This window comes from Anomaloglossus baeobatrachus, chromosome 1, assembly GCF_048569485.1.
Source record: "Anomaloglossus baeobatrachus isolate aAnoBae1 chromosome 1, aAnoBae1.hap1, whole genome shotgun sequence".
NCBI lineage: Eukaryota > Metazoa > Chordata > Amphibia > Anura > Aromobatidae > Anomaloglossus > Anomaloglossus baeobatrachus.
In genome coordinates this window covers 364,705,135-364,728,730 of record NC_134353.1, presented here as the reverse complement: position 1 = coordinate 364,728,730, position 23,596 = coordinate 364,705,135, and the positions used below count along the sequence as shown (strand labels likewise).

Genomic DNA, 23,596 nt, shown 5'->3' with positions numbered 1-23,596 from the left:
GGTGCGGGCGCTCCGAATCTATGTGTCACGCACCAAAACGGCGGTGCACCTCACTTTTTGTGCTAACCACGGGTCAGCGCAAGGGTCTCTCTGCTTCTAAACCGACCCTAGCTCGTTGGGTTAGGTCGGCTATCGCCGATGCCTACCAGTGTTCTCAGGTGCCTCCCCCGCCGGGGATTAAGGCGCACTCGACCAGAGCTGTCGGTGCCTCCTGGGCTTTCAGACACCAGGCTACGGCTCAGCAGGTGTGTCAGGCTGCCACTTGGTCCAGTCTGCACACTTTTTCGAAGCACTACCAAGTGCATGGTCATGCTTCGGCAGATGCGAGCTTGGGCAGACGCATCCTTCAGGCGGCTGTCGCCCATTTGTGAAGTTAGGTTTTGCCTACTTCTCAGTTTGGTTTATTTCCCACCCATGGACTGCTTTGGAACGTCCCATGGTTTGGGTCTCCCATGGAAGGAAAAATAAAGAAAAAGAGAATTTTGTTTACTTACCGTAAATTCTTTTTCTTGTAGTTCCGACATGGGAGACCCAGCACCCTCCCTGTTGCCTGTTGGCAGTTTTTTGTTCCGTGTGTTTCACCGGCTGTTGTTAGTAGACAGAGTTCTGGTTTTGCCGAGTTTTACTCTATCTCTACTTATGGGTGGATGTCCTCCTTCAGCTTTTGCACTGAACTGGATAGATTGTCATCCAGGGAGTGTATATAGCCCGGAGGGAGGAGCTACACGTTTGAGTGTAGTACTTTGTGTGTCCTCCGGAGGCGCTAGCTATACACCCATGGTTTGGGTCTCCCATGTCGGAACTACAAGAAAAAGAATTTACGGTAAGTAAACAAAATTCTCTTTTTTTTTGTTAAATTCAGTATACTTACCTTTTTTCATGATGTTCTCAGTCATACTTACATTGGCGCTCGGTCTGTTTCTTCCCCCGACTCATACTTACCGCTCTCCGATCACCAGTGCTGCGAGGAACAGCTATGCAGAGAATGCGCGGCAACAATTACTTTGCCAACGCACCAGGGCAAATCGGGAAGAGCCGGGTACTGTCCTAGAACTGTCGCATATAATGTATGCGGCAATTCTGGGCGGCTGCTGACTGATATTGTTAGGCTGGGGGGCTCCCCATAACGTGGGGCTCCCCATCCTGAGAATACCAGCCTTCAGCCGTATGGCTTTATCTGGCTGGTATTAAAATTGTGGGGGACCGCACACCGTTTTTTTTTATTATTTATTTATTTATTTATTTTACTGCACAGTATAGACACGCCCACCGGCTGCTGTGATTAGGTGCAGTGACACAGCTGTCACTCAGCGTGGGGGGTGTGTCTGACTGCAACCAATCACAGGCACCTGTGGGCGGGGAAAGCAGGGAATACGAGATTGATTAATGAGCGGCCAGCTTTTTCAAAATAGTTAAAGCCGCCAGAGTTTTAATAACAGCTGAGCAGCGCCGCACCGGAGATCGGTGAGTATGAGAGAGGACTGCTCACTTCAGTCACTCAGGGGATTAGCGGTCACCGGTGAATCCTGCACAGGTGACCGCTAATCAGGACGTGACACAGACAGAGCCGCGGCATGACAATGAAGTCGGGTGAAGTTCACCCGAGTTCATTTTCATCGCGCAACTCTGTCTGCTGTCAGCCGACATCTATAAACGACATTGCATCACAAACACGGACATTCCACGTACACATACACGTTCATGCCACATGCACACACGGTCATTCCACACGCACACACGGACAGCATATGCCATCAATACGGATGTCATACGTACCGGAGAAACGCCCCTAAAAAACGGAACACGGACCCGAAAAAACGGACCGTAAGACACATACGTTTTTTTTGCGGAAGTGTGTTTTAGGCCTTTAACAGAGAAAGAGAGAATGTACACCCCATCTGAGCATGCTCAGTTACAAAAAAAAACTGATCAGTCACCAGATTCTGTCATTTGACGGATTACGACGGATCCTGCACCCATAGGCTTGCGTTCTACCAAACAACGGGCGGCGACGGATCCGTCGTTGTCCTTTTTTTCAACGTACACAAAAAGATGAGAAATTGCTGATAATCTTTTAACCCTTTAAACGTTCGAACAAAAAAAAAATATATATATTTTTTAAAAATGATACTGATGTAAAGTAGACGTGTGGCAAATGTTATTTGTTAATGATTTTGGGTGACATAACTCTGGTTTAAGGGTATAAAAAGTAAAAGCTTGAAAATTGCAAAATATACAGTACACCTAATGAAGGAGACTACGATCTCTAAAACGCATAGACTAAATCACTGTACAACTTCATACGTCTCCTGGATTCTTCACGGCAGTGCGGCTGGTTAACCCTTTATTTTCCCCATACGATAAATACCGAGGTAAAACTCACCAAATACTCATCGTGTGCACGTGCCCATAGTGATAGGAAACTGTTATTACCAACAGTGAAAGTAAGGCTAAGGCCACTTTCACACATCAGATTTTTGCCATCAGTTACAATCCGTTTTCTCAACGGATCGATGGATCCGTCGCAGATTGGAGTTAAACTGATGTGACGGATCCGTTTGTCAACGGATCTAACTAGCTGGGGGCTAAATAATAAATTGGAGCATGCTCTGTTAAAAAAACGGAATCTGTTGCCAGATTCCGTCATTTGATGGATTACGACGGATCCTGCGCCCATAGGCTTCCATTCTACCAAACGACGGATGGCGATGGATCCGTCACTGTCTGTTTTTTCGACGTACACAAAAAATGTTACTTTGGCCGTCGTCTCCGTCCGACGGACAAACATTTTTCGACGGATCCGTCAATGAAACGTGAGGCCATCCATCGCAATCCGTCATTAGTCCACCATCATCAGTCGCCGGATCCGTTTTTTTCTAAATTGGAAAGATTGTGACTGATGGCAAAAAACTGATGTGTGAAAGGGGCCTAAGGCCACAGTCATTATACTGTGATGCGATCCTGCGGTTGTATCACAGGTGCGGAAGAGAGGGACTAATCTCCCTATCTCCTCCATTATCAGCTGATGCGATTATTGACTGCACTCCGGTGTCATCTGAGTGCAGTGCGATGTTTCTCTTGCACCCATAGGTGCAAGTGAAAACGGATCGGATTCCACCCGCAGCATGCTGCGATTGTTTTCTTGGTTTGATCAGGGCTGAGAAAAAAAATCGCAGATAGGAACAGCCCCATAGAGTAACATGAGTCCAAGTGGAATGCGATTTTTTTATTTATCATATTCCACTCGATCCATTTTATTAGCCTTGTGTCCTACCCTTTATTCCTATCCACAGGCTATAGACAGACCTGTTCTTACTAATGGTTGGGGTTCCAGTGATCAAGACCATATCAGTCAGAAAGTGATCACCTATCCTGTGATAACTTTGTGTTGCGCATAAATGTATGCCATCTCTTAGGATGTTTATATCTTCAGTTATTTTCTTCTTAAATGCTAGTATCTGTGTATTCATTCAAATGTTGCACTTTCCATCTTCTATACCTTCTTCTGTGTTTTACTGCTTATTGGTGGCTGCAGAATAAATATTTTAGCCAAAATACATATTTTTAATTAAGTAAAAAATAAAAAAAGTCATAATTTTTTTAATGGATAATTAGGGGGTTTTCATTGAGACCATTAAAATTCTAACCTTTGTGCGACTTTGATATTTCTTTAAACTATATGTCTATAGAGAAGATTTGACGCAACAATCTTGAATACATAAAGATCTGTGTCAACATAGCCTTGCAGTGTAGTTTCTGACTTCTGTTAACTCCTAATTCCTTTTCAGAAACGAGATGAAAGAGCTTGGAAGACATAGCAGGGAACTGGAGGAGAAGTTCTGCTTCCTAGTGGTACCAAATGAAATTGCAGCACACATAGCTCAACATGGCTTACGTGTTGGATATACGACAAGCAAAGAGCTGGGAAATCCTGAATTGGGGGTTTATTTGTTTCGTCACATTGATGTTGCACTGAACTTTGCTCATCGGAAGAAAATGAGATCACTGGTGATATTAATATTTAAAGTATGTGTCTCGCTATTTTATTGCATATGTAAATCTTAAAAGTCAAAGTAAAATGCCACAATAATTTGTATATTGCTTTTAGTCATTTCTTTTGTAAATTACTTTTAATCATCAATTTAGTCTTAAAACAATGGTTTGTGATTGTGAAATTATTTTTATGGAGCTTTAAGGCTATGTGCGCACTAGAAATGAGAAGTTTCTCAAGAAAATTTCTTGAGAAACTTCTGGGAGTGAAAGATTTCCGGACCTCCGGAAAAAATCCGCACCAAATCCGCATGCGGATTTGCCGCGGATTAGCCGCGGAATAGCCACGGAATTGACGCAATTTTCCCGCGGGTGGTTCCCTGCGGATTTTTGCAGGCTGTACTGCCGAAATCCGCAGGGTACCTGCGGAAATAATGGACATGTTCATTTTCTCAAGAAAGTTTCTCGAGAAATTCTTCTCAAGGAAATTTCTTGAGAAAAATCCGCACCAGTGCGCACAGCTATTTTTTTTTACCATAGGATTTGCTGGGAAATGTCTGCACAAAGATTGCAGACATTTCTCAAGAAATTTCCGCGGCAAATCCGCGGGTAAATCCGCGGGTAAAACGCACTAGTGCGCACATAGCCTAATGCAGCATGTGTATTGGGGAAAAAAAATCATGGACAAATCTTGTTTGGTTAGAGCTGACAAAACAGAAAAGAAAAAAAGACACAAAATGAGCATGTACCCCGTAGTAAGTAAATATTTAAATAGTAGTAGAACATGTAAATCACACAGGGTACTTGGTTAACACTAATCAAAAAGTGGAAAAGCTATCCACTGCTACAAGGTTTACTCAGTCAGGACGGTCCAACTTTAGTATTAATACCTTTTCTTGTGTCAGTGACATCAATGTGAATAAGGACAAAGAAGGATGGGCTCAACTGAAGTCACCTGTCCATGGGGAGCTTTATAGCTGAAATCCCTAATTCAGAGAGAGAGACCAAGCCCTATTTTTTTTTACAAAGCAGAAAAATACAGAAAAAGAAAATGAGCCAAGGCATAAGTGTGTTATGTGCAATAGTTAAAGGGAACCTGTCAGGTGCAATATGGACCCAGAACCAGGAGCAGTTCTGAGTGGATATTGCTAATCCCTGCCCAACTGTCCCTGTATCTAGTAGCATACATAATGACCTCTTTAGAAAAAGTATTTCTAAAGCTCTTTTATCATATACTAAAGAGGCCAACAACTAGTCGCAAGGGCATTAGTTCCCCTGACTAGTCCACCCTCTTAGTACGCTCACAGGGGCGTGCTAACATGCTTATCAATGCAGCGTCACCAGCTGTGAGGCGTGTACCTGTGTCCGCGGTGAACGTTGAGCTGAATACCCCGCACTTCTGACCATGCGACTGACTTGTCTGAAGCCGGAATGCGTACACCCGACTACATACTGCGCATGACTGGAAGTGCGGGGTATTCAGCTCAGCACTAAATGGGGGGTAAGTAATGCCCTTACGGCTAGTCGCTGGCCCCATTAGTATATGAAAAAAGAGCTTTAGATATATTTTTTCTAAAGATCTCTTTATCTATGCTAGTGTATACAGGGACAGTTAGGCAGGGATTAGCAATATGCACCCAGAACTGCTCATGCTATTGGTTCCCTTTAAGAGCACCTTTACATAATAATAATAATAATAATAATATTTATTCATTTATATAGCGCTGTTAATTCCACAGCGCTTTACATACATTGGAAACAGTATCCCCATTGGGGTTCACAATCTAAGTTCCCTATGAGTATGTTTTTGGAGTGGGGGGGGGGGGGGAGAAACCGGAGATCCCGGAGGAAACCCATACAAACACGGGGAGAACATACAAACTCCTTGCAGATGGTGTCCTTGGTGGGATTTAAACCCAGGACCCCAGCACTGCAGGACTGCAGTGCTAACCACTGAGCCACCGTGCCGCCCTTGTGACCATTTCACAGACAAAACCCAAGAGAAAAATACAAAATGAGCATATTCCCTATAGTATGTAAATAGTAGTAGTACAAGCAAATAACATAAGGTATTTGATTAACACTGATTAAACAGCGTAAAAGCCATGCCACCGCGACAAATTGTACGCAGTTGGGACAGTCACATAGCTTTCCATGGATAGGTGGCTGTTTTTGGGCCTTGTCTTTCTCTTCTCTTATTCTCAATAATGTGACTGATGCAAGGAAATGTTTCAATACCAAAATAGGACCGTCCTCACTGGGTACAACTTTACGCAGTGGGAAGGCTTTTATGCTTTTTGATCAGTGTAAAGCCGGAGTCACACTTGCGAGAGACTCGCATCACATCACCCGGCACGGCTACACACTCTCCTGACAGGATTGTGTCGGCTGCATGTATTTCTATGCAGCTGAGACACTCCTGTCCGGAGAGCGTCAGGCTGTGTCGGGTGATGCAATGCGAGACTCGCGTGAATCTCTCGCAAGTGTGACTCTGGCCTAAACCAAGTACTCTGTTATTTACATGCGTTCCTACTATTTACTTACAACATCAATGACAGAAAATAAAAAACAACAAGCCTGTTTGCTATTGATATGAAGCTGATAAGGAAAATATCCACCAAACATTTGGTCTTCACTGGTAATTTGAATAAAAGTAAAAACTTATTTAGAATAAAAGAAATATAAGATAAAAGAAACTTGTATACACATACAAGACCCCAATGAATATGGGGAAGTGATATGCTCTGTTGCTGTATTTTAATCAAAATTCGGTCATAGCCATGACCAGACAAAAGAATGTTGAATATCTGTAATTAAACAATTCATAAGCAAAACATAAACAATTATTAGTCTTCAATGATAATTCTGACTTTAGAGGTATCTTATTTTTGTATATGTTACCTGTAGACCATCAACTTACAGAGCATTCTAACAATATTTGTAGGTTGAGCCTTGGTTTATTTTAGGTGCAACATAATTAAACCCTATCCTTATTTATTAACCCTTTACTTACATTTATGTCATATGCCTGCTCCCTGACTTTTGGTTGGAGGAAATGCGGGTGTGCTGCTCCTCCTTATGGAATAAAAGACATCTAAAGAATCCTGGGTATAATGAATGATAGCGGTTTTATTCTCAACGTGTTTTAAAGTATCTATAACTATGCAGAAAGTGTATACAGTGCTCCGTGACTTTGACATCTCTGCCGGCAGATGATGGCACTGTTATTTAGCCATCATCTGACTCTAAAGCAGACCTGGGCAAGGGGCGGCCCGCGGGCCACATCCGGCCCGCCTACTCTCTGTGACCAGCCCGCCTGGCTCAGGGTGTCCTTACTGGCCGGTCACTGATGAGGGCAATCTGACCTGTTTTCCGGAGCTCCAGGCTCCGGGAGGCCCGTGGTCAGATTGCCCTCATCACACGCTGCGTGCCGAGCAAAGAACAGAGAGCGAATCCTGCAGCGCCGCACAGTCAGTGCAGGCAGCGGAACGCAGGAATCTCTCCTCTGTTCCTTGCGGCAGCTTTTCTCTGTGACACACGCGCGCCCTGATATCGTCAGTACGGCGCGCGTGTGTCATTTGAAAAGTTCCCGCCCGGCAGGAGAAGAAGCTGCAGCGGCGGGGGCCGTATGGAGAGAAGCAGCGGCTCCAGGAATACAGCATCGGCGCAGCCTGGGCATCTGAAAGAGAAGACGCTCAGCGGGGGGAACATACAGAGGAGCCTGAGCAGGGGACAATAAGAAGACAGGTGAGTGGTTACTAGTAACCTGCGGGGGCAATGGGGGGTGAAAAAAGTTAACAAATATTTAGGGGTGTAGGGGTGCAGTATATGGGAATGTAGTTTTACACGTGTGGTATATGGGGGGGTGTAGTGGTGTACTATATAGTGGTGTAGTGGTGTAGTATATTACAGGTGTATATAGTGGTGTAGTATATTACAGGTGTATATAGTGGTGTAGTATATTACAGGTGTATATAGTGGTGTAGTATATTACAGGTGTATATAGGGGTGTAGTATAATACAGGCGTATAAAGGGGTGTAGTGGTTTAGTATAATGTATAATACAGGTGTATATAGGGGTGTAGTGATGTAGTATATAGTGGTGTAGTATATAGTGGTATAGTATATAGAGGTGTAGTTTATTACAGGTGTAGTGTATAGGGATGTATATTACAGGTGTAGTATGTGGCGGGTGTAGTGATGTAGTATATGGGGATTGTGTGTGTATGTATGTATACATTGTGTGTATGTGTATATATATATATTATATACACACAGTATATATGCGTGTGTATATATATATATATATATATATATATATATATTAGTAGAACCGAGTTAATTATATTTGTCCGGCCCTCTAAAATCATCCCAACTTCTCATGCGGCCCCATGGGAAAATTAATTGCCCACCCCTGCTCTAAAGGGTACTTTACACGCTGCGATATCGCTAGCGAGCGTACCCGCCCCCGTCGGTTGTGCGTCATGGGCAAATCGCTGCCTGTGGCGCACAACATCGCTAACACCTGTCACACGGACTTACCTTCCCTGCGACATCGCTCTGGCCGGCGATCCGCCTCCTTTCTAAGGGGGCAGTTCATGCGGCATCACATCGACGTCACACGGCAGCCGTCCAGTAGCAGAGGAGGGGCGGTGGACGCAGGTAAGGAGATGTTCGTCGTTCCTGCGGTGTCACACATAGCGATATGTGATGCCGCAGGAACGAGGAACAACATCGTACCTGCAGCAGCAATAATATTTGGAAAAAGAGCGACGTGTCAACGAGCAACGATTTTTCACATTTTTGCGCTCGTTGATCGTCACTCATTGGTGTCACACGTTGCGATGTCGCTAACGGCGCTGAATATGCGTCACTAACGACGTGACCCCGACGATATATCGTTAACGATGTCGCAGTGTGTAAAGCACCCTTAACAGCCATGTGTGTAGCAGAGCTCTTCCCATAGCTGCTATCCTGTTAGATGCCACTGTTGATCTGTGACAATGACGTTTACAGTGTGATGGCACGTTCCAGCTGCCCTTCGGCTCTTCTGTAATAACTGTGAAGACCCCCATGCCTGATCTGACTGACCATCCTCCTATGAAAATCAGCCTGTGGTATTCTTGTATATAACAAAAGGATTGGATGATACAATAAAAATCCAATTAAATGATTTATAAAAATATGAAAATGAATAAAAGTTCAAATCACCCCTCTTACCCCATTAAAATAAAAAGTAATTAAAAATATACATATTTGTTATCGCTATGTTCATAAAAGTCTGTTCTATTAAAGTATAAATTAATCTGTTAGGTAGAACATCGCATCTACTCCAGAAATGTATAAACACAATTTCTCGGTGTATAGAAAAAGAAGTCCTCACACAGCACAATCTCCCAACATATGAAACGCTACGGTTCTTGGAAAATGGCGACACAAAAACAATCCTTTTTTTATATATATTTATTTATTATTACAAATGTGTGAAATTTGTTTTATCACTTAAAATGAAAACTATGCATATTTCATATAGCCATAATCATACTTACGTGGATAATCATATTTCCTGTCATTTGTACCATAAATTAATTTTTTAAATGAAAAAAGCTGCAAAAATTGAACTTTTTCTCACTTTGCTACAATTGGTAAGCTTTCCAGTGAGTCATATGATAAATTAGATGGAGTGATTTGTTTCATCTTGTCTCGCAAATAAAAGAAGCCCAACAGCTACGTTGATAGAAAAATATTTTTTTTAAAATAATACATATAACACAAGAAAATAATAATAGGTCATTTTCTGATGGTAGCATGCCTTTTTTGGTCAGATTTCCTTTCAATCATGTTATTATAAACTGGAAGTAACGAGTCATAAAATTAAAAAAACTAGTATTGTTTGAAATGTCTTTAAAAGGGGATTCTAGTTCTGTCTTCAGGAGTCTTCCGTTCCTCTACCTCCTGGCTTCTTGGTTGTTGGGGATCGGTGTGCTCCTGATAATTGTCATTTTGTACCAGCAGCCTGGTGGTACAACTGGCCTGTATTGTGCGCTTTAAAGGGAACCAACCACCAGGATTTTTCTATATAAAGTAAAGGCAGTGCCATACTGACAGTAGGATGCTGTATCCAAGCATACCTTTTGTTAAAAAAAATTGGATGCTTGGTTGCTGAAATATCTATCATCAAAGTTGCAGAAATGCACTGCACTTAGATTTATGTGTGCATTGGGGAGGGCCTTTGTGGGTCGGGTCCTCGGTGTACTGTATATTCCTCCTCCTGCGTCTTGTATTGCATGATCCCTTTTCTTTATTTAAAAATCGTGCCACGCCGCCATTGCTGCTGTTGGCGTGCAATACAAGACGCAGGAGGAGGAATATACACCGAGGACCCACAAAGGCCCGCCTCCGAAGCACACATCAATCAAAGTGCAGTGCATTTCTGCACCCTTGATTAAAGATATTTCAGCAACCAAGCATCCGATCTTTCTATAACAGGTGTGCTTGGATTCAGCATCCTAGTGCCAGTATGGTATTGCCTTTACTTCATATAGCAAAATCCTGGTGCTTGGTTCCCTTTAAGATTTTACAAGCGAAGCACTTTTTGCTTTTTCTGCACCATTGGAAGACTGCAGGGGTGTTGAATTGGTGATCCAGCCAGCTTCAGAGCAGCCCTTGTAAGCTTTCTAACAAATAGCTTGCAAGAACTGCTCTCCTTACCTATGAGACCAGCCACCAGTGATAGACTCTAAAGGAGCTGGTAACTGAAGCAAAAAGCAGTAAATACAACCATAAATTCCTCCATTTGTAGAAATTGAGAATTTTTAATAAGAGGTAAATTACAAAGTTGCTTGTTTTTCCAAGCACTACCCAATGTACGCATTTAAGATGATGAGACAATTCCTTAAACTGTGACATTGTTTATCAATCTTTAGATTATTCGACAATTGTAATACTGTGCTTGAAAGTTTATTATTGATTTCTGATATTTAATCTTTATTTAGGTGCTCTTTGGTAAAATTAAAACAGTTCATCCAATTTCAACACTGATGTCAGCTTTGGATCCAACACCAAACTTTGACAGCCACATATCAAGGAAGACACCAGTATGCAACGCTTCTTTTGATGAACAGGTTACAAATTCCTTGGTATGATTTTAAATTCTTCGATTTACTGTTGCAAAACTGTTTGGTATTTTGTTTTTTATTTTATTGCACAGTTTACTCTGTACAAAAAGCATGAAAATCAGCTTTTCCAACCCGCTGACAAGACAGCATCAGGGACTACAATAAATCACCGCTACAGTCAATCATTAGGCTCATTGGTCTAGCAACAATTATAATGGATTACTCAGGAATCTCTTTGCATGGAGCAATTACACAACTGAACCCAGTTTATAGGTGATAATTAAGTTTATATTGTAACACACGTGATAAAACAAGTGCAAAAAAACAAGTAGCAGAGCAATTTGCAAGTGTCCAAAGACAAGTAACAGAGCAATTTGCAAGTGTCCAAAAAACAAGTAGCAGAGCAATTTGCAAGTGTCCAAAAAACAAGTAACAGAGCAATCCGGCTTACGTGAAAACAAGGCAGATCAGGCAAGAACCGCAGCAGGGGCTAGGCATCAGAAGTAGGAAGCAACAAGAGGCCAGAAGTTGGCAGAACCTCTGATGAGCTGCAACAGGCAAATCACCCAGACTTTGCTGGGGTAGATGGAGAAACTTGAGACACCACTAGGAGGAAACCAGGCAGAATACTCAAGCAGAAGACTAGAGGCTGGACTGGAATTAAAAAGGCAAGAGAATGCAAAACACCTTGAGAAGAATGAAGCAGGGGACACCATCTTGGAAAAGGGCAAAAAGCCCAAAAAGGATAAACAGAAAATCCATAGTCCTGACAGGTATTGTGCCGCCTAATTCCACATGACCACTAAACCCAGTGATTGTAAATGTACATCATTAGTCACACCACTCACTTAGGCTTTTGATACTCAATGGTAAAAGAAAAAAAATTGTTTAACAGAAAAAAGCTGTGGAAATAAAAGCGCAGATCGGGTATTACCCCAATATATGCGGGGTGAGGAGAGGGGAGTAATAATACTCACCAGATGCAGTTGTGACAGTCACAACTACTTTACTCGCGTGTATAACTTTGATCAAGGCTGCAGACACCCAAACGGCAGATAACAGAGAGGGGTAGAGAGGGGTGATTAATGCCGCGCCAAATGATCACTGTTCAAATGTCAGATTAACGTGTCTTTAATCTCAGATTTGATGTTTCTTTGGTGCTTGACGGTCCTGAGGAAGGGAGCTGAGCTCCTGAAACGCGTAGACCTATGCCAACAATAAAGACACGTTAATCTGACATTTGAACAGTGATCATTTGGCGCGGCATTAATCACCCCTCTCTACGCCTCTCTGTTAAAAAAAATTGTTTAAAAGAACCGAAGTCCTCAGTGGTTGATACCTTTTAATGGCTAACTGAAAAGATGGTAATAATAGCAAGCTTTCGAGACTACTCAGGTCTCTTCATCAGGCATGGTATAACACAAAATCTGAAGAGTCACATATTTATACACAACAGGACATAGAATAGTGCAGTAAAAGGAAAAAAAAAAAACAAGTTATATGAAACAGAACTCTCACTATGGCAGGGGGCAAACTGTTGTGGCCATAAATATTGCTGCAGTTCAGTGTGAAAGTTTTATTGTCCTTTGATAAGAGTCTGGTCCAGGGCTGTGACACGCTCGGATGGTCAGAGGAGCACATCTCTTAACTGATGTAAAAAGACATGAATCCATGAGATACATTCATTCCTGCTCTGAATGTGTCAAAGGTCATCATAAGTTTGTACTCCCATAGTCTCCTATCTCTCTGGGACTTGAAATTCCCTTTCAATACCAGCAATTTCATGTCCATGATGCTGTGGTCTGGGTTACAAAAATGTTTGGCCACAGGTAGATCTATTCTTTTTTCCTTAATTGTGTGGCGGTGAGAATTCATCCTTGTCCTGAGCTGTTGTCCGGTCTCCCCTACATACAGACCACCAGTTGGAACTTTGGTACACATAATTTAGTACACCACATTGGGTGTGGTGCAGCTGAAGGTATCTGGGATCTTGTAGTCCTGATGTGATCTGGGAATCTTCATCTTGTCCGTTGTCAATATAAATGAACAGGTCTTACATTTTTTCTGGTTGCAGGGAAATGTTCCTGTTGGTGTTGGAGAGGATAGGGAGCTTCTGACAATGATGCTTCTTAGATTTGGGGGCTGTCTAAAGCACAGAAGTGGGGGGTCTGGAAAAATAGATTTTAATCGGGCATCTTTTTGCAGTAATGGTTGTAGTTTCCGTGCAGCTCCTCTAAACACCTCCAGATGTGGATTGTAGGTGACTGCAAGACGGACCCGATTGTTTTCTTCTTTAGTTTTATAATGTAGTAGATGGTTTCTTGATATTCTGGTGGCTCTTGTAATCTGGTTTTCAATTGTTCTTGGGTGGTATCCTTAATTCAAAAAGGTTTTTCTGAGGCCCTCAAGGTGATTGTCTCTATCTGTACTGTTGGAACATATCCAATTGTACCTGATGGCCTGGCTGTATACAATAGAGTTTTTAATGTGTTTGGAATGAAAACTGTCCCATTTTAGGTATGTTGGATGGTCAATTGGCTTCTTGTACAGGGATGTCTCTATTTCATTGTTCCGTAGGTTAATGACGGTGTCCAAGTAGTTGATTTCAGTGCAGGAGTAGTTGAGTGTTAAATTGATGGTGGAATGAAACTGATTAAAGTGTTCATGGAAGGTCTTCAGCTGCTGCTCAGACTCTGTCCAGATGAATAAAATATCGTCAATGTAACGGTAGTAGGCCAGAGGCCTGATAGGACAAGAGGATAAAAAGTCACTCTCAAGCTTGGCCATGAAAAGATTTGCATATTGTGGTGCCATTTTGCTTCCCATTGCAGTCCCAGTCTCCTGTAGATATATGTTATTGTCAAATGCAAAGTAATTATGGGTGAGGATGAATTTTGTTAGCTTCACTACAGAATCGGCATCAGTTCCTGTATTTTCCAGGAAAATTTTGCAAGCATTTAATTCATCCTGGTGTGGAATATTCGAGTACAAGGATTCCACATCCATGGTAGCAAGGATGGTTCCCCTCTGGAAGAGGACCTATTGCTGATAGTTTTTTCAGTAGGTCAGTAGTGTCCTTGGATGTAGCTGGTTGTATCCCTTACCAAGGGTTTAAGTATACCCTCTACCCATCCAGAGACTTGTTCAGTGAGGGTGCCCACACATGAAATGATGGGTCTTCCTGGGTTTCCAGATTTGTGAATTTTGGGAAGCATGTAGAATGTGCCTATTCTTGGACTTACCGGTATCAGTTCATTAGCTGTTGAGGATATGTCAGGCAGAGAAGAGACCAACTTGTTAAGTTCTTTGTAATAGTCCTGTGTAGGGTCAGACTCCAATTTTTTATAGTAGCGTGTGTCCATCAGTTGTCTGTGTGCTTCATTCATGTAGTCTGATTTGTTCATCATGACTATTGCACCCCCCTTGTCTGCAGGTTTAAAGATGATTTCTTTGTTGGTTTTCAAAGATTTGATGGCCCTTCTCTCCTGGGCACTGATGTTGGATGGTTGCCTCCTGTGTGTGTCTAGGAAAGTGGATTTTACCAAATGTCTGAAAGTGTCTATATAGTTATCCAGATGAGGGTTGCCTCCTGGTGGAGGTGTCCAATCTGGTCTTTTCCTGGTTGTCAAGATCCGTCTTCCTTCTGGCTGGATTCTGAATCATCTGCATCGTTAAAATATTCCCTCAGACGTTGTCTCCTGAAGTAATCTTCCATGTTGCTGCAGAGTTCAGTTTTGTCTAGAGCTTTAGGGTAAGTTCACGCAGTGCGTTTTTCACGGCGTTTTTGCGCAGTTTTCGGGTGCGTTTTTGCTCAGAAAACTGCATGACTTTGCTTCCCCAGCAAAGTCTATGAGTTTTCATTTTTACTGTCTGCACACAGCGTTTTTTTTCAGCTGCGTTTTTGTGGTGCCACAAAAACGCAGCATGTCAATTATTCCCGCGTTTTTCACTGCGCTTTTCATCCATTAAGTGCAATGGGATGTTGATAGACGCAATGAGAAACGCAAATAGCTGCGTTTTGGTGCGTTTCTAAGACCAAAATCGCAGCTATAAATGCAGGAGGTGGGTAGTAAAGTGACGTGTACAGGAAGGGGATTCCTTCTGTCAGTAAACACAGAAGCGTGAATCCTCCCGCTACCGTCACTGCCGCTTCCACCTCCCGTCCTGGGCATGTATGCTGCCGTGCGGCGCCATGTTCGGGCGGGAGGTGGAAGCGGCTGCGAAAACAAAAGTGAACAGTAGGAAAAAAAAAAAAGTTATACTCACCTGTCTGCAGACTCCCGGTGGCATGCCCGCTCCCAGGTCCTCCTACCGGTACCGCCGCTCCGGGTGTGTGCAGTCTCCCCGGGTACGTATGCCTGCAGGATGCAGGACCTGGCGATGGATCACCTGATGCAGTCACCTGACGCATCAGCTGATCGTAAGTCTCGGGCTGACGCCGGCGCCCAGCCGGTTATCAGCGGATGCGTCAGGAGACTTCATCCCTGATTACCGGCAGCTGCTGCAGCGATCGGACAGGATCAGACTCCCGCCCCATCGCTCCAGGAGCTGCCGGTAATCAGCACATAAGTGAGTATTTTTTTTTTTTTTTTTTCTGCACCGATGCATCAGCTGATTGTATAATCGGCTTTTATACAATCAGCTGATGTGTGATGTGCTTCAGCCCCTAGAACCTGACATATCATCTGATCGCTTTGCCTTCCAGCAAACCGATCGGATGATATTGGATCCGGATTGGACGGCGCGGGACCCTTGACCCAGGATTACTGTGGAGGGGGGTTCTTTATTTCAATAAAGATGGAGTCACTAATTGTGTTGTGTTTTATTTCTAATAAAAATATTTTTCTGTGTGTTGTGTTTTTTTTTTATCTTTACTAGAAATTCATGGTGGCCATGTCTAATATTGGCGTGACACCATGAATTTCGGGCTTAGGGCTAGCTGATAATATACAGCTAGCCCTAACTCCATTATTACCCAGCGAGCCACCCGGCATCAGGGCAGCTGGAAGAGTTGGATACAGCGCCAGAAGATGGCGCTTCTATGAAAGCGCCATTTTCTGGGGTGGCTGCGGGACTGCAATTCACAGCGGGGGTGCCCAGAAAGCATGGGCACCCTGCACTGTGGATTCCAATCCCCAGCTGCCTAGTTGTACCCGGCTGGACTCAAAAATTGGGCGAAGCTCAGGTCATTTTTTTTTTCAAATTATTTCATGAAATTCATGAAATAAAAAAAAAAAGGGCTTCCCTATATTTTTGGTTCCCAGCCGGGTACAAATAGGCAGCTGGGGGTTGGGGGCAGCCCGCACCTGCCTGCTGTACCCGGGTAGCATACAAAAATATGGCGAAGCCCACGTCATTTTTTTTGTTTGGGGGGGCAAAGAAATCCTGCATACAGTCCTGGAAGGAGGATGCTGAGCCTTGTAGTTCGACAGCTGCTGTCTGCTCTCCTGCATACACTATTGGATGGAGGATGCTGAGCCTTGTAGTTCTGCAGCTGTCTGCTCTTCTGCATACACTAGTGGAGAATGAAGAACACATTGAAGAAGGAAATGACATCAGACCTTTTTTTTTTGTTCACTGATAAAAAACGCATAAAGACGCAGTGAGCAAAAACGCAGCAAAAAAACGCACCAAATCGCAGCAAAACGCGTGCGTTTTTTGCCACGTTTTTTTGCCGCGGGTGCGTTTTTGTGCGGTTTTTGCCGCAAAAAACGCACAAAAACGCAGCGTCAAAAAAAACGCAGTGTGTGAACCTAGCCTTAGTAGGACAAAATGAGAGTCCTCTAGAAAGCACAGCAAGTTCCACTTTGTTGGGTTTGTAATCCGAGAGATGGATAACACAGTTAGATGCTTTTGTGTCTTGAATGGAGTGGTTGTTCAAGTTGTCAGGTTTTGGCTTTGTTCTCAACCTGTTTGTATTAAGTCCTGAATTGACGCGCAGTCTATGTAGCTTCTTTTCCTTGTTGTGGATCAGAAGGGTTCGTAGTCTGTAGTAGTATTGTACTTTTTGCTCTGTGCTTTCTGGAAGTGTCTTCCTTTGTGTTTCAAATTCTCTCTGGATTTTACTCTTGATGCTGTAGAATACATGCAAAAGGTGGTTCCTTAATCTCTCAGAAGTCCTGTGACAAAGGTTTTGTGCATAATGTGTATTGTAGATATGTAGAATTGGGTTTGTAATCCAGAGTCCTTTGGGGATCAGATTCTCCTTTTTGCATTTGGATAAGAAAAATATGTCGCTGTCTAGCTGTGCGCGTTTCTTCAGAAGTGTCTTTAGTTCCATAAAGATGCGGTACATTCTGGTATCCTCCATTTTGATACAGGTAAAATATATCTTTGTACCGTGTTAGCCAGTAGAGATAAAAAATTGTTTAAGGCTATGTGCGCATTTACCGGATTTTGCCGCGGATTTTCCGCGGATTTGCTGCATGTTTCGCTGCAGAAAATGTTCATAACATCTCTGCAGTGAATCACCAGCAAATCCTATGGAGAAAAAAAATCCTGTGCGCACTGGGCGGAATTTGACAGCTGCATGTTTTGCTGCGGGAATCCCGCAGCAAAAACAAGTGCATGTCACTTCTTTTCCGCACATCGCTGCGGGATTTCACTCCATTGACTCCAATGTTAATCATGAAATCCCGCAGGGAATAACGCAGGCAGCAAATTCTGTGCGGTTCACTGCGTTTTCCTGCGTTATTCCCTGCGGTATTTCGCGGTTTACCTCCGGTAATGTACATCGCCTGTCTGCGGTTTTGCAGGGAAGTGATGTCATTACAGGAAGAGGAAGCCGTGCAGAGAGTAAACACACACAGATCACAGACACACACATCACAGACACAGAACACATCACAGACACATAGACACAGACACATAGAACACACATAGAAAGAAAACGGAAATATAGAAAAAAAAGAACGTGGGCTCCGCTGCATATTTACCTTCCAGCCGAGGTAAGCACACAGCGGCGGCCCGGTATTCTCAGGCTGGGGAGGGAGAGGGGCAGGGTTAATGTCCCCCGCCTCCCTCCCACCTCCCGCAGCCGAGAATATCAGCCGCAGCTGCCCCGGCACTGTCGCATGCATTATGCGGCACTACCGGAGTGTCCTCGGCTCTTCTTGCCACCGTGTAGCAGTGGTGGCAAGGTAATACAAGGGGTTAATGATGGTGGGGGACCACCGCCATTAACTCCAGGCTTGATCATGGCAGCGTCTATGTGACAGCTGACATGATCAACCCGTAAGTAAAGTGAAAAAAACACACACACCGAAAAATCCTTTATTTTAAATAAAACCAACAAGCCTCGTTCACCATTTTATTAACCCCTCCCGCAACAAAACTCCGACATAATCCACAGCTCCGGCTCCGGCGTCCTGCACTGCTGACATCCAGCCGCGACTGTCACAGACACAGGCTGAATGCAGCAGACAGCAGAGGTAATTACCGGTCATTTCCCACGGCCGGTAATGTGAACTCACTGCCGACCGTGGGAAATGCAGCGATCTGTCCTCTATCTATCCCTCTATCTATCTGTCTGTCTATCTATCTATCCCTCTATCTATCTGTCTGTCTATCTATCTATCCCTCTATCTATTCTTCTGTCTGTCTACTATCAGAATTAAATGTTTTTTGTTTTTTTTTTCTTCAATGTGCTTTATTGCATTGAATGCAGTAAAGCACATCCCAACCCGCACGCGGCAAAACCGCGGCAATACCGCGAACAATACCGCGGTAAAACCGCAGCAAACCGCATGCGGTTTTCGGGTGCGGTTTCCCGCGGTTTTTTACCGCGGGTGCGGTAATTTTTGAGAGCATGCGGAATTTACACAAGGAAATTTCATTTCCCAGTGCGCACATAGCCTAAAAGAACTGAAGTCCTCAGTGGTTGATACCTTTTAATGGCTAACTGAAAAGATGGTAATAATAGCAAGCTTTCGAGACTACTCAGGTCTCTTCATCAGGCATGGTATAACACAAAATCTGAAGAGTCACATATTTATACACAACAGGACATAGAATAGTGCAGTAAAAGGAAAAAAAAAAATCAAGTTTTATGAAACAGAACACTATGGCAGGGGGGCAAACTGTTGTGGCCATAAATATTGCTGCAGTTCAGTGTGAAAGTGTTATTGTCCTTTGATAAGGGTCTGGTCCGGGCTGTGACATGCTCGGATGGTCAGAGGAGCACATCTCTTAACTGATGTAAAAAGACATGAATCCATGAGACACATTCATTCCTGCTCTGAATGTGTCAAAGGTCATCATAAGTTTGTACTCCCATAGTCTCCTATCTCTCTGGGACTTGAAGTTTCCTTTCAATACCAGCAATTTCATGTCCATGATGCTGATGTGATCTGGGAATCTTTATCTTGTCCGTTGGCAATATAAATGGACAGGTCTTAAATTTTTTCTGGTTGCAGGGAAATGTTCCTGTTGTTGGAGAGGATAGGGAACTTCTGACAATGATGCTTCTTAGATTCGGGGGCTGCCTAAAACACAGAAGTGGGGGGTCTGGAAAAATAGATTTTAACCGGGCATCTTTTTGCAGTAATGGTTGTAGTTTCCGTGGTATCCTGGTATTGCTGGTATTGAAAGGGAATTTCAAGTCCCAGAGAGATAGGAGACTATGGGAGTACAAACTTATGATGACCTTTGAGACATTCAGAGCAGGAATGAATGTATCTCATGGATTCATGTCTTTTTACATCAGTTAAGAGCTGTGCTCCTCTGACCATCCGAGCGTGTCACAGCCCTGGACCAGACCCTTATCAGAGGACAATAAAACTTTCACACTGAACTGCAGCAAAATTTATGGCCACAACAGTTTGCCCCCCTGCCATAGTGATAGTTCTGTTTCATATAACTTGTTTTTTTTGTTTTTTTTCTTTTACTTCACTATTCTATGTCCTGTTGTGTATAAATATGTGACTCTTCAGATTTTGTGTTATACCATGCCTGATGAAGAGACCTGAGTAGTCTCGAAAGCTTGCAATTATTACCATCTTTTCAGTTAGCCATTAAAAGGTATCAACCACTGAGGACTTTCTGTTCTTTTAAACAATTTTTTATCTCTACTGGCTAATACGGTACAAAGATATATTTTACCTGGTAAAAGAAAAGTATTTTGCCAATGTAAGTGATGACTTTTCAGAATACTATTTCTGACTATATTTTGATTTGTATTCTGCATATTTTGAGCATTTTTCTCTGTGCTTCTCTGCTATCTCTAAATCTAGCACCTTTCTACTCCCCTTTCTAAGGCTACATGCGCACGCTGCTTTTTTTGCTGCTTTTTTGGCTGCAGTTTTGTCAGCAGAACTTTCTGACATCTGACTTCCCAGCAAAGCCTATGAGAAGTCAGATTTGTCATGCGCACATTGCAGTTTATTTGTCAGCGTTTTTTTTGTCAAAAGTTTGTGACAAAAAAAATGCAGCATGTTCATTCTTCCTGCGTTTTTGTCAACATTTGTCACCCATTGAAATCAATGAGGGCATCAAAAACGCAGGAAAAATGCATGCTAATCAAAAGTGGTGCATTTTACCTGCCTTTTACCTGCGTTTTTGGTACCAAAAACGCAGGTGATTTGTCAGGAAGTGAGGTCAGGCAAGTGGTCCCGTCCCGTCCCGTCCTCCATGTGTTCCCCGAAGTACCGCTGTCCCCAGGGGAGATGATGTGAAGGACGGGACTATCAGCAGCGGCGGCAGCGAGAGGGAAAAATCAATGTTTTCAGCTGCCAATGTCCATCCCCCTCTCGCTGCCGCTGACGCCGCTGATAGTCCCGTCCTCCACATGTTCCCCAAAGTACCACTGTCCCCAGCGTGCACGCACAGGGGAGATGATGTGGAGGACGGGACTATCAGCGGCGACAGCGAGAGGGAAAAATCAATGTTTTTAGCTGCCAATGTCCATCCCCCTCTTGCTGCCGCCGCTGATAGTCCCGTCCTCCCCGTGTTCCCCGAAGTACCGCTGTCCCCGCAGAGGGGAGATGATGGACCCCTCTCACCGCCACCGCTGAAAGTCCCGTCCTCCACGTTCCTGTCAGCTCCACGCAGTAGCGCGATCAGCTGAGCTGTCACTGAGGTTACTCGCGGCCACCGCTGGATCCAGCGGTGGCCACGGGTAACCTCGGTGACAGCTCAGCTGATCGCGCGGCTGTCTTCATTTGCTGCATGGAGATGACATGAGCGGCGGTGTCTGCTGCAGCTCCGGTCACCTCCATGCAGCACAGCTGGATGCGGCGCTGGACCATCCTGGATTACGCCGGACATGGAGGGCTTTGTCGGGGTTAATAAATTGGTAATGAGGGAATGTGTTTGTGTTTTTTATTTTTAATAAAGGATTTTTCATGTGTGTGTGTTTATTTACTGTAATTTACAGATTAATCATGGAAGGTATCTCGGGGAGACGCCTAACATGATTAATCTAGGACTTATTGGCAGCTATGGGCTGCCAATAACTCCTTATTACCCCGATTTGCCAACGCACCAGGGCAAATCGGGAAGAGCCGGGTACAGTCCCAGAACTGTCGCATATAATGTATGCGGCAATTCTGGGCGGCTGCTGACTGATATTGTTAGGCTGGGGGGCTCCCCATAACGTGGAGCTCCCCATCCTGAGAATACCAGCCTTCAGCCGTATGGCTTTATCTGGCTGGCATTAAAATTGGGGGGGACCGCACGCCAGTTTTTTTTAATTATTTATTTATTTCTAATTTTTTTTTCTTCAATTCAACAAGCTTTATGGGCTTGTTTGAACTGAAAAATACATGAAACAATTGTTGACAAAACTGCAGCCAAAAACGCACCAAAAAAGCACCTACATTTTTTGTGACATTTCCAGGCTCTCTCTGACAAGGTGCAGTTTTGGCTGCAGTTTTGGCTACAGGTTTGGCTGCAGTTTGTGAACACGAAAAAGAAGCAGCGTGCGCATGTAGCCTAAGATTTCTAGGCAGCAGCGGTAATCTGACCCCCACATTGTTGGGCAAGAATGTCAATGAAACTGTCTGAAAAGACTAAATACTTTTAGAGACAACAAAACCGGAGTTCATTTCATTTTTGTATTCTGCTTCCATTGGAAACTTGCACACCAATTTAGAAAAGCTATGTCAACAGGGCCTTACTGAATAAGACTAATTATGGTGTAACTCATGTTACCCAGACCATCTTGTGACCACCAGCATTCAGTTAGCAACAGGGATGCATGGCATTCACGTGCTGGGTCCCAGGACACATCCATTGCATAAATAAGTGGGACTAAAGATTAATTTGCATGGAACAAGTGGCGGCATTAAATAGCTGTCGGTCTGTAAATCTTTACCAATCAGTAATGGCCTGTTTACATAGGCTGAAATAATTGATGCGCACTGAGCAATCTTATATAAATCATTCATTGTGCAAAGGTTGCTATTATTCTCAGCAGTGTGAGTCCTCTTTACATAGGATGATGAAACACCAAGAATGATGATCTTTGGTGCTGTGAAAAAGATAATTTCACCCAAAGGACAAGCGTTTTTTTTTTTTCATTCAAGTGATCAATAGTCTGTTTGCACTGAAAAATTATTGTAAAACCAGCGTTCTTAAAGGGATTGTTCTACAAAGTACGTTCTAATATATAGATCCTTGAAGAAGTTCCACAACTCCGATGTGTTAAAAAAATGTTCTCGTGCTGAGATAATCTTATAAATGTGCTCCTGATGTGTACTGTGTAATGGCCGCGCCTGTCCATACAGGGACATGCTCTCATCATACCACAGCGTATAGCATATGGACATTATGCAAAGTATACAGACATTACAGCATGTATGAATGATTTGCCTGATGTCACCAGTTCGGTGAAAAATGTTGGGTAGGCTAATGGCTACCAATTTTTTAGCAACATGCAATGATAAGCTGACAAATACAACTCATCTAGTATAGCAGTGATCAGCATTGAACAGAGGCGTAGCTAGTGGTTCAGCTTGGGGGGGGGCGGACAAATACCCTAGGAAGAGCCGCAGCACCAACATCCAGCGAGGTGTATGCCTCCCGTTGTTGTATGCCACCCAGTAATGTGTATGTCCCCAGCCCTTCCTATGATGTAAATACAGCAGTGTCAGTGTGCACTGAGGGCGGCCACGTCTGTTAATGATGGCCACCAATCAGGGCAGCACATCCACATGCCCAGAAGGAGCTGGACAGGAGACAAGCTGGGGAGGTGAGTAAGGCTGCTGCCAGCTTCCCCTATTATATTTGTAATGTGTGTGCGTGTATGATGTATATCTATATATGTCAGTGTTTACGACTATGTATCCATTTAAGTCTGTTTTATATGTATTTTTGTGAATTTGTCTTTAAACATGTATGTATGTCTGCCTGTATGTGTATGTCTGCATGTGCATCGGGCCCACTGAGACTCTTTTGCCCGGGGCCCACGAAAACCTGGTGTCAGCCCTGGTGAGGTCTCTCAAACCTTAGACAACCTTTATTTCATCTATTCAATGAATTGTCAATCTACA

At 43.5% G+C, this 23,596-nt stretch overlaps 1 protein-coding gene across 1 annotated transcript in view; it reads left to right on the top strand.

Moving 5' to 3' along the window:
* The window catches only part of TEX15 (testis expressed 15, meiosis and synapsis associated), a 226,792-nt gene that overhangs the window by 112,960 nt on the left and 90,236 nt on the right, over positions 1–23,596 (top strand). Inside the window, exons 5-6 of the mRNA XM_075352463.1 lie at positions 3,789–4,026; positions 10,986–11,129. Coding sequence (XP_075208578.1) covers positions 3,789–4,026; positions 10,986–11,129 — 382 coding nt within the window. The remainder of the gene's footprint in view (positions 1–3,788; positions 4,027–10,985; positions 11,130–23,596) is intronic.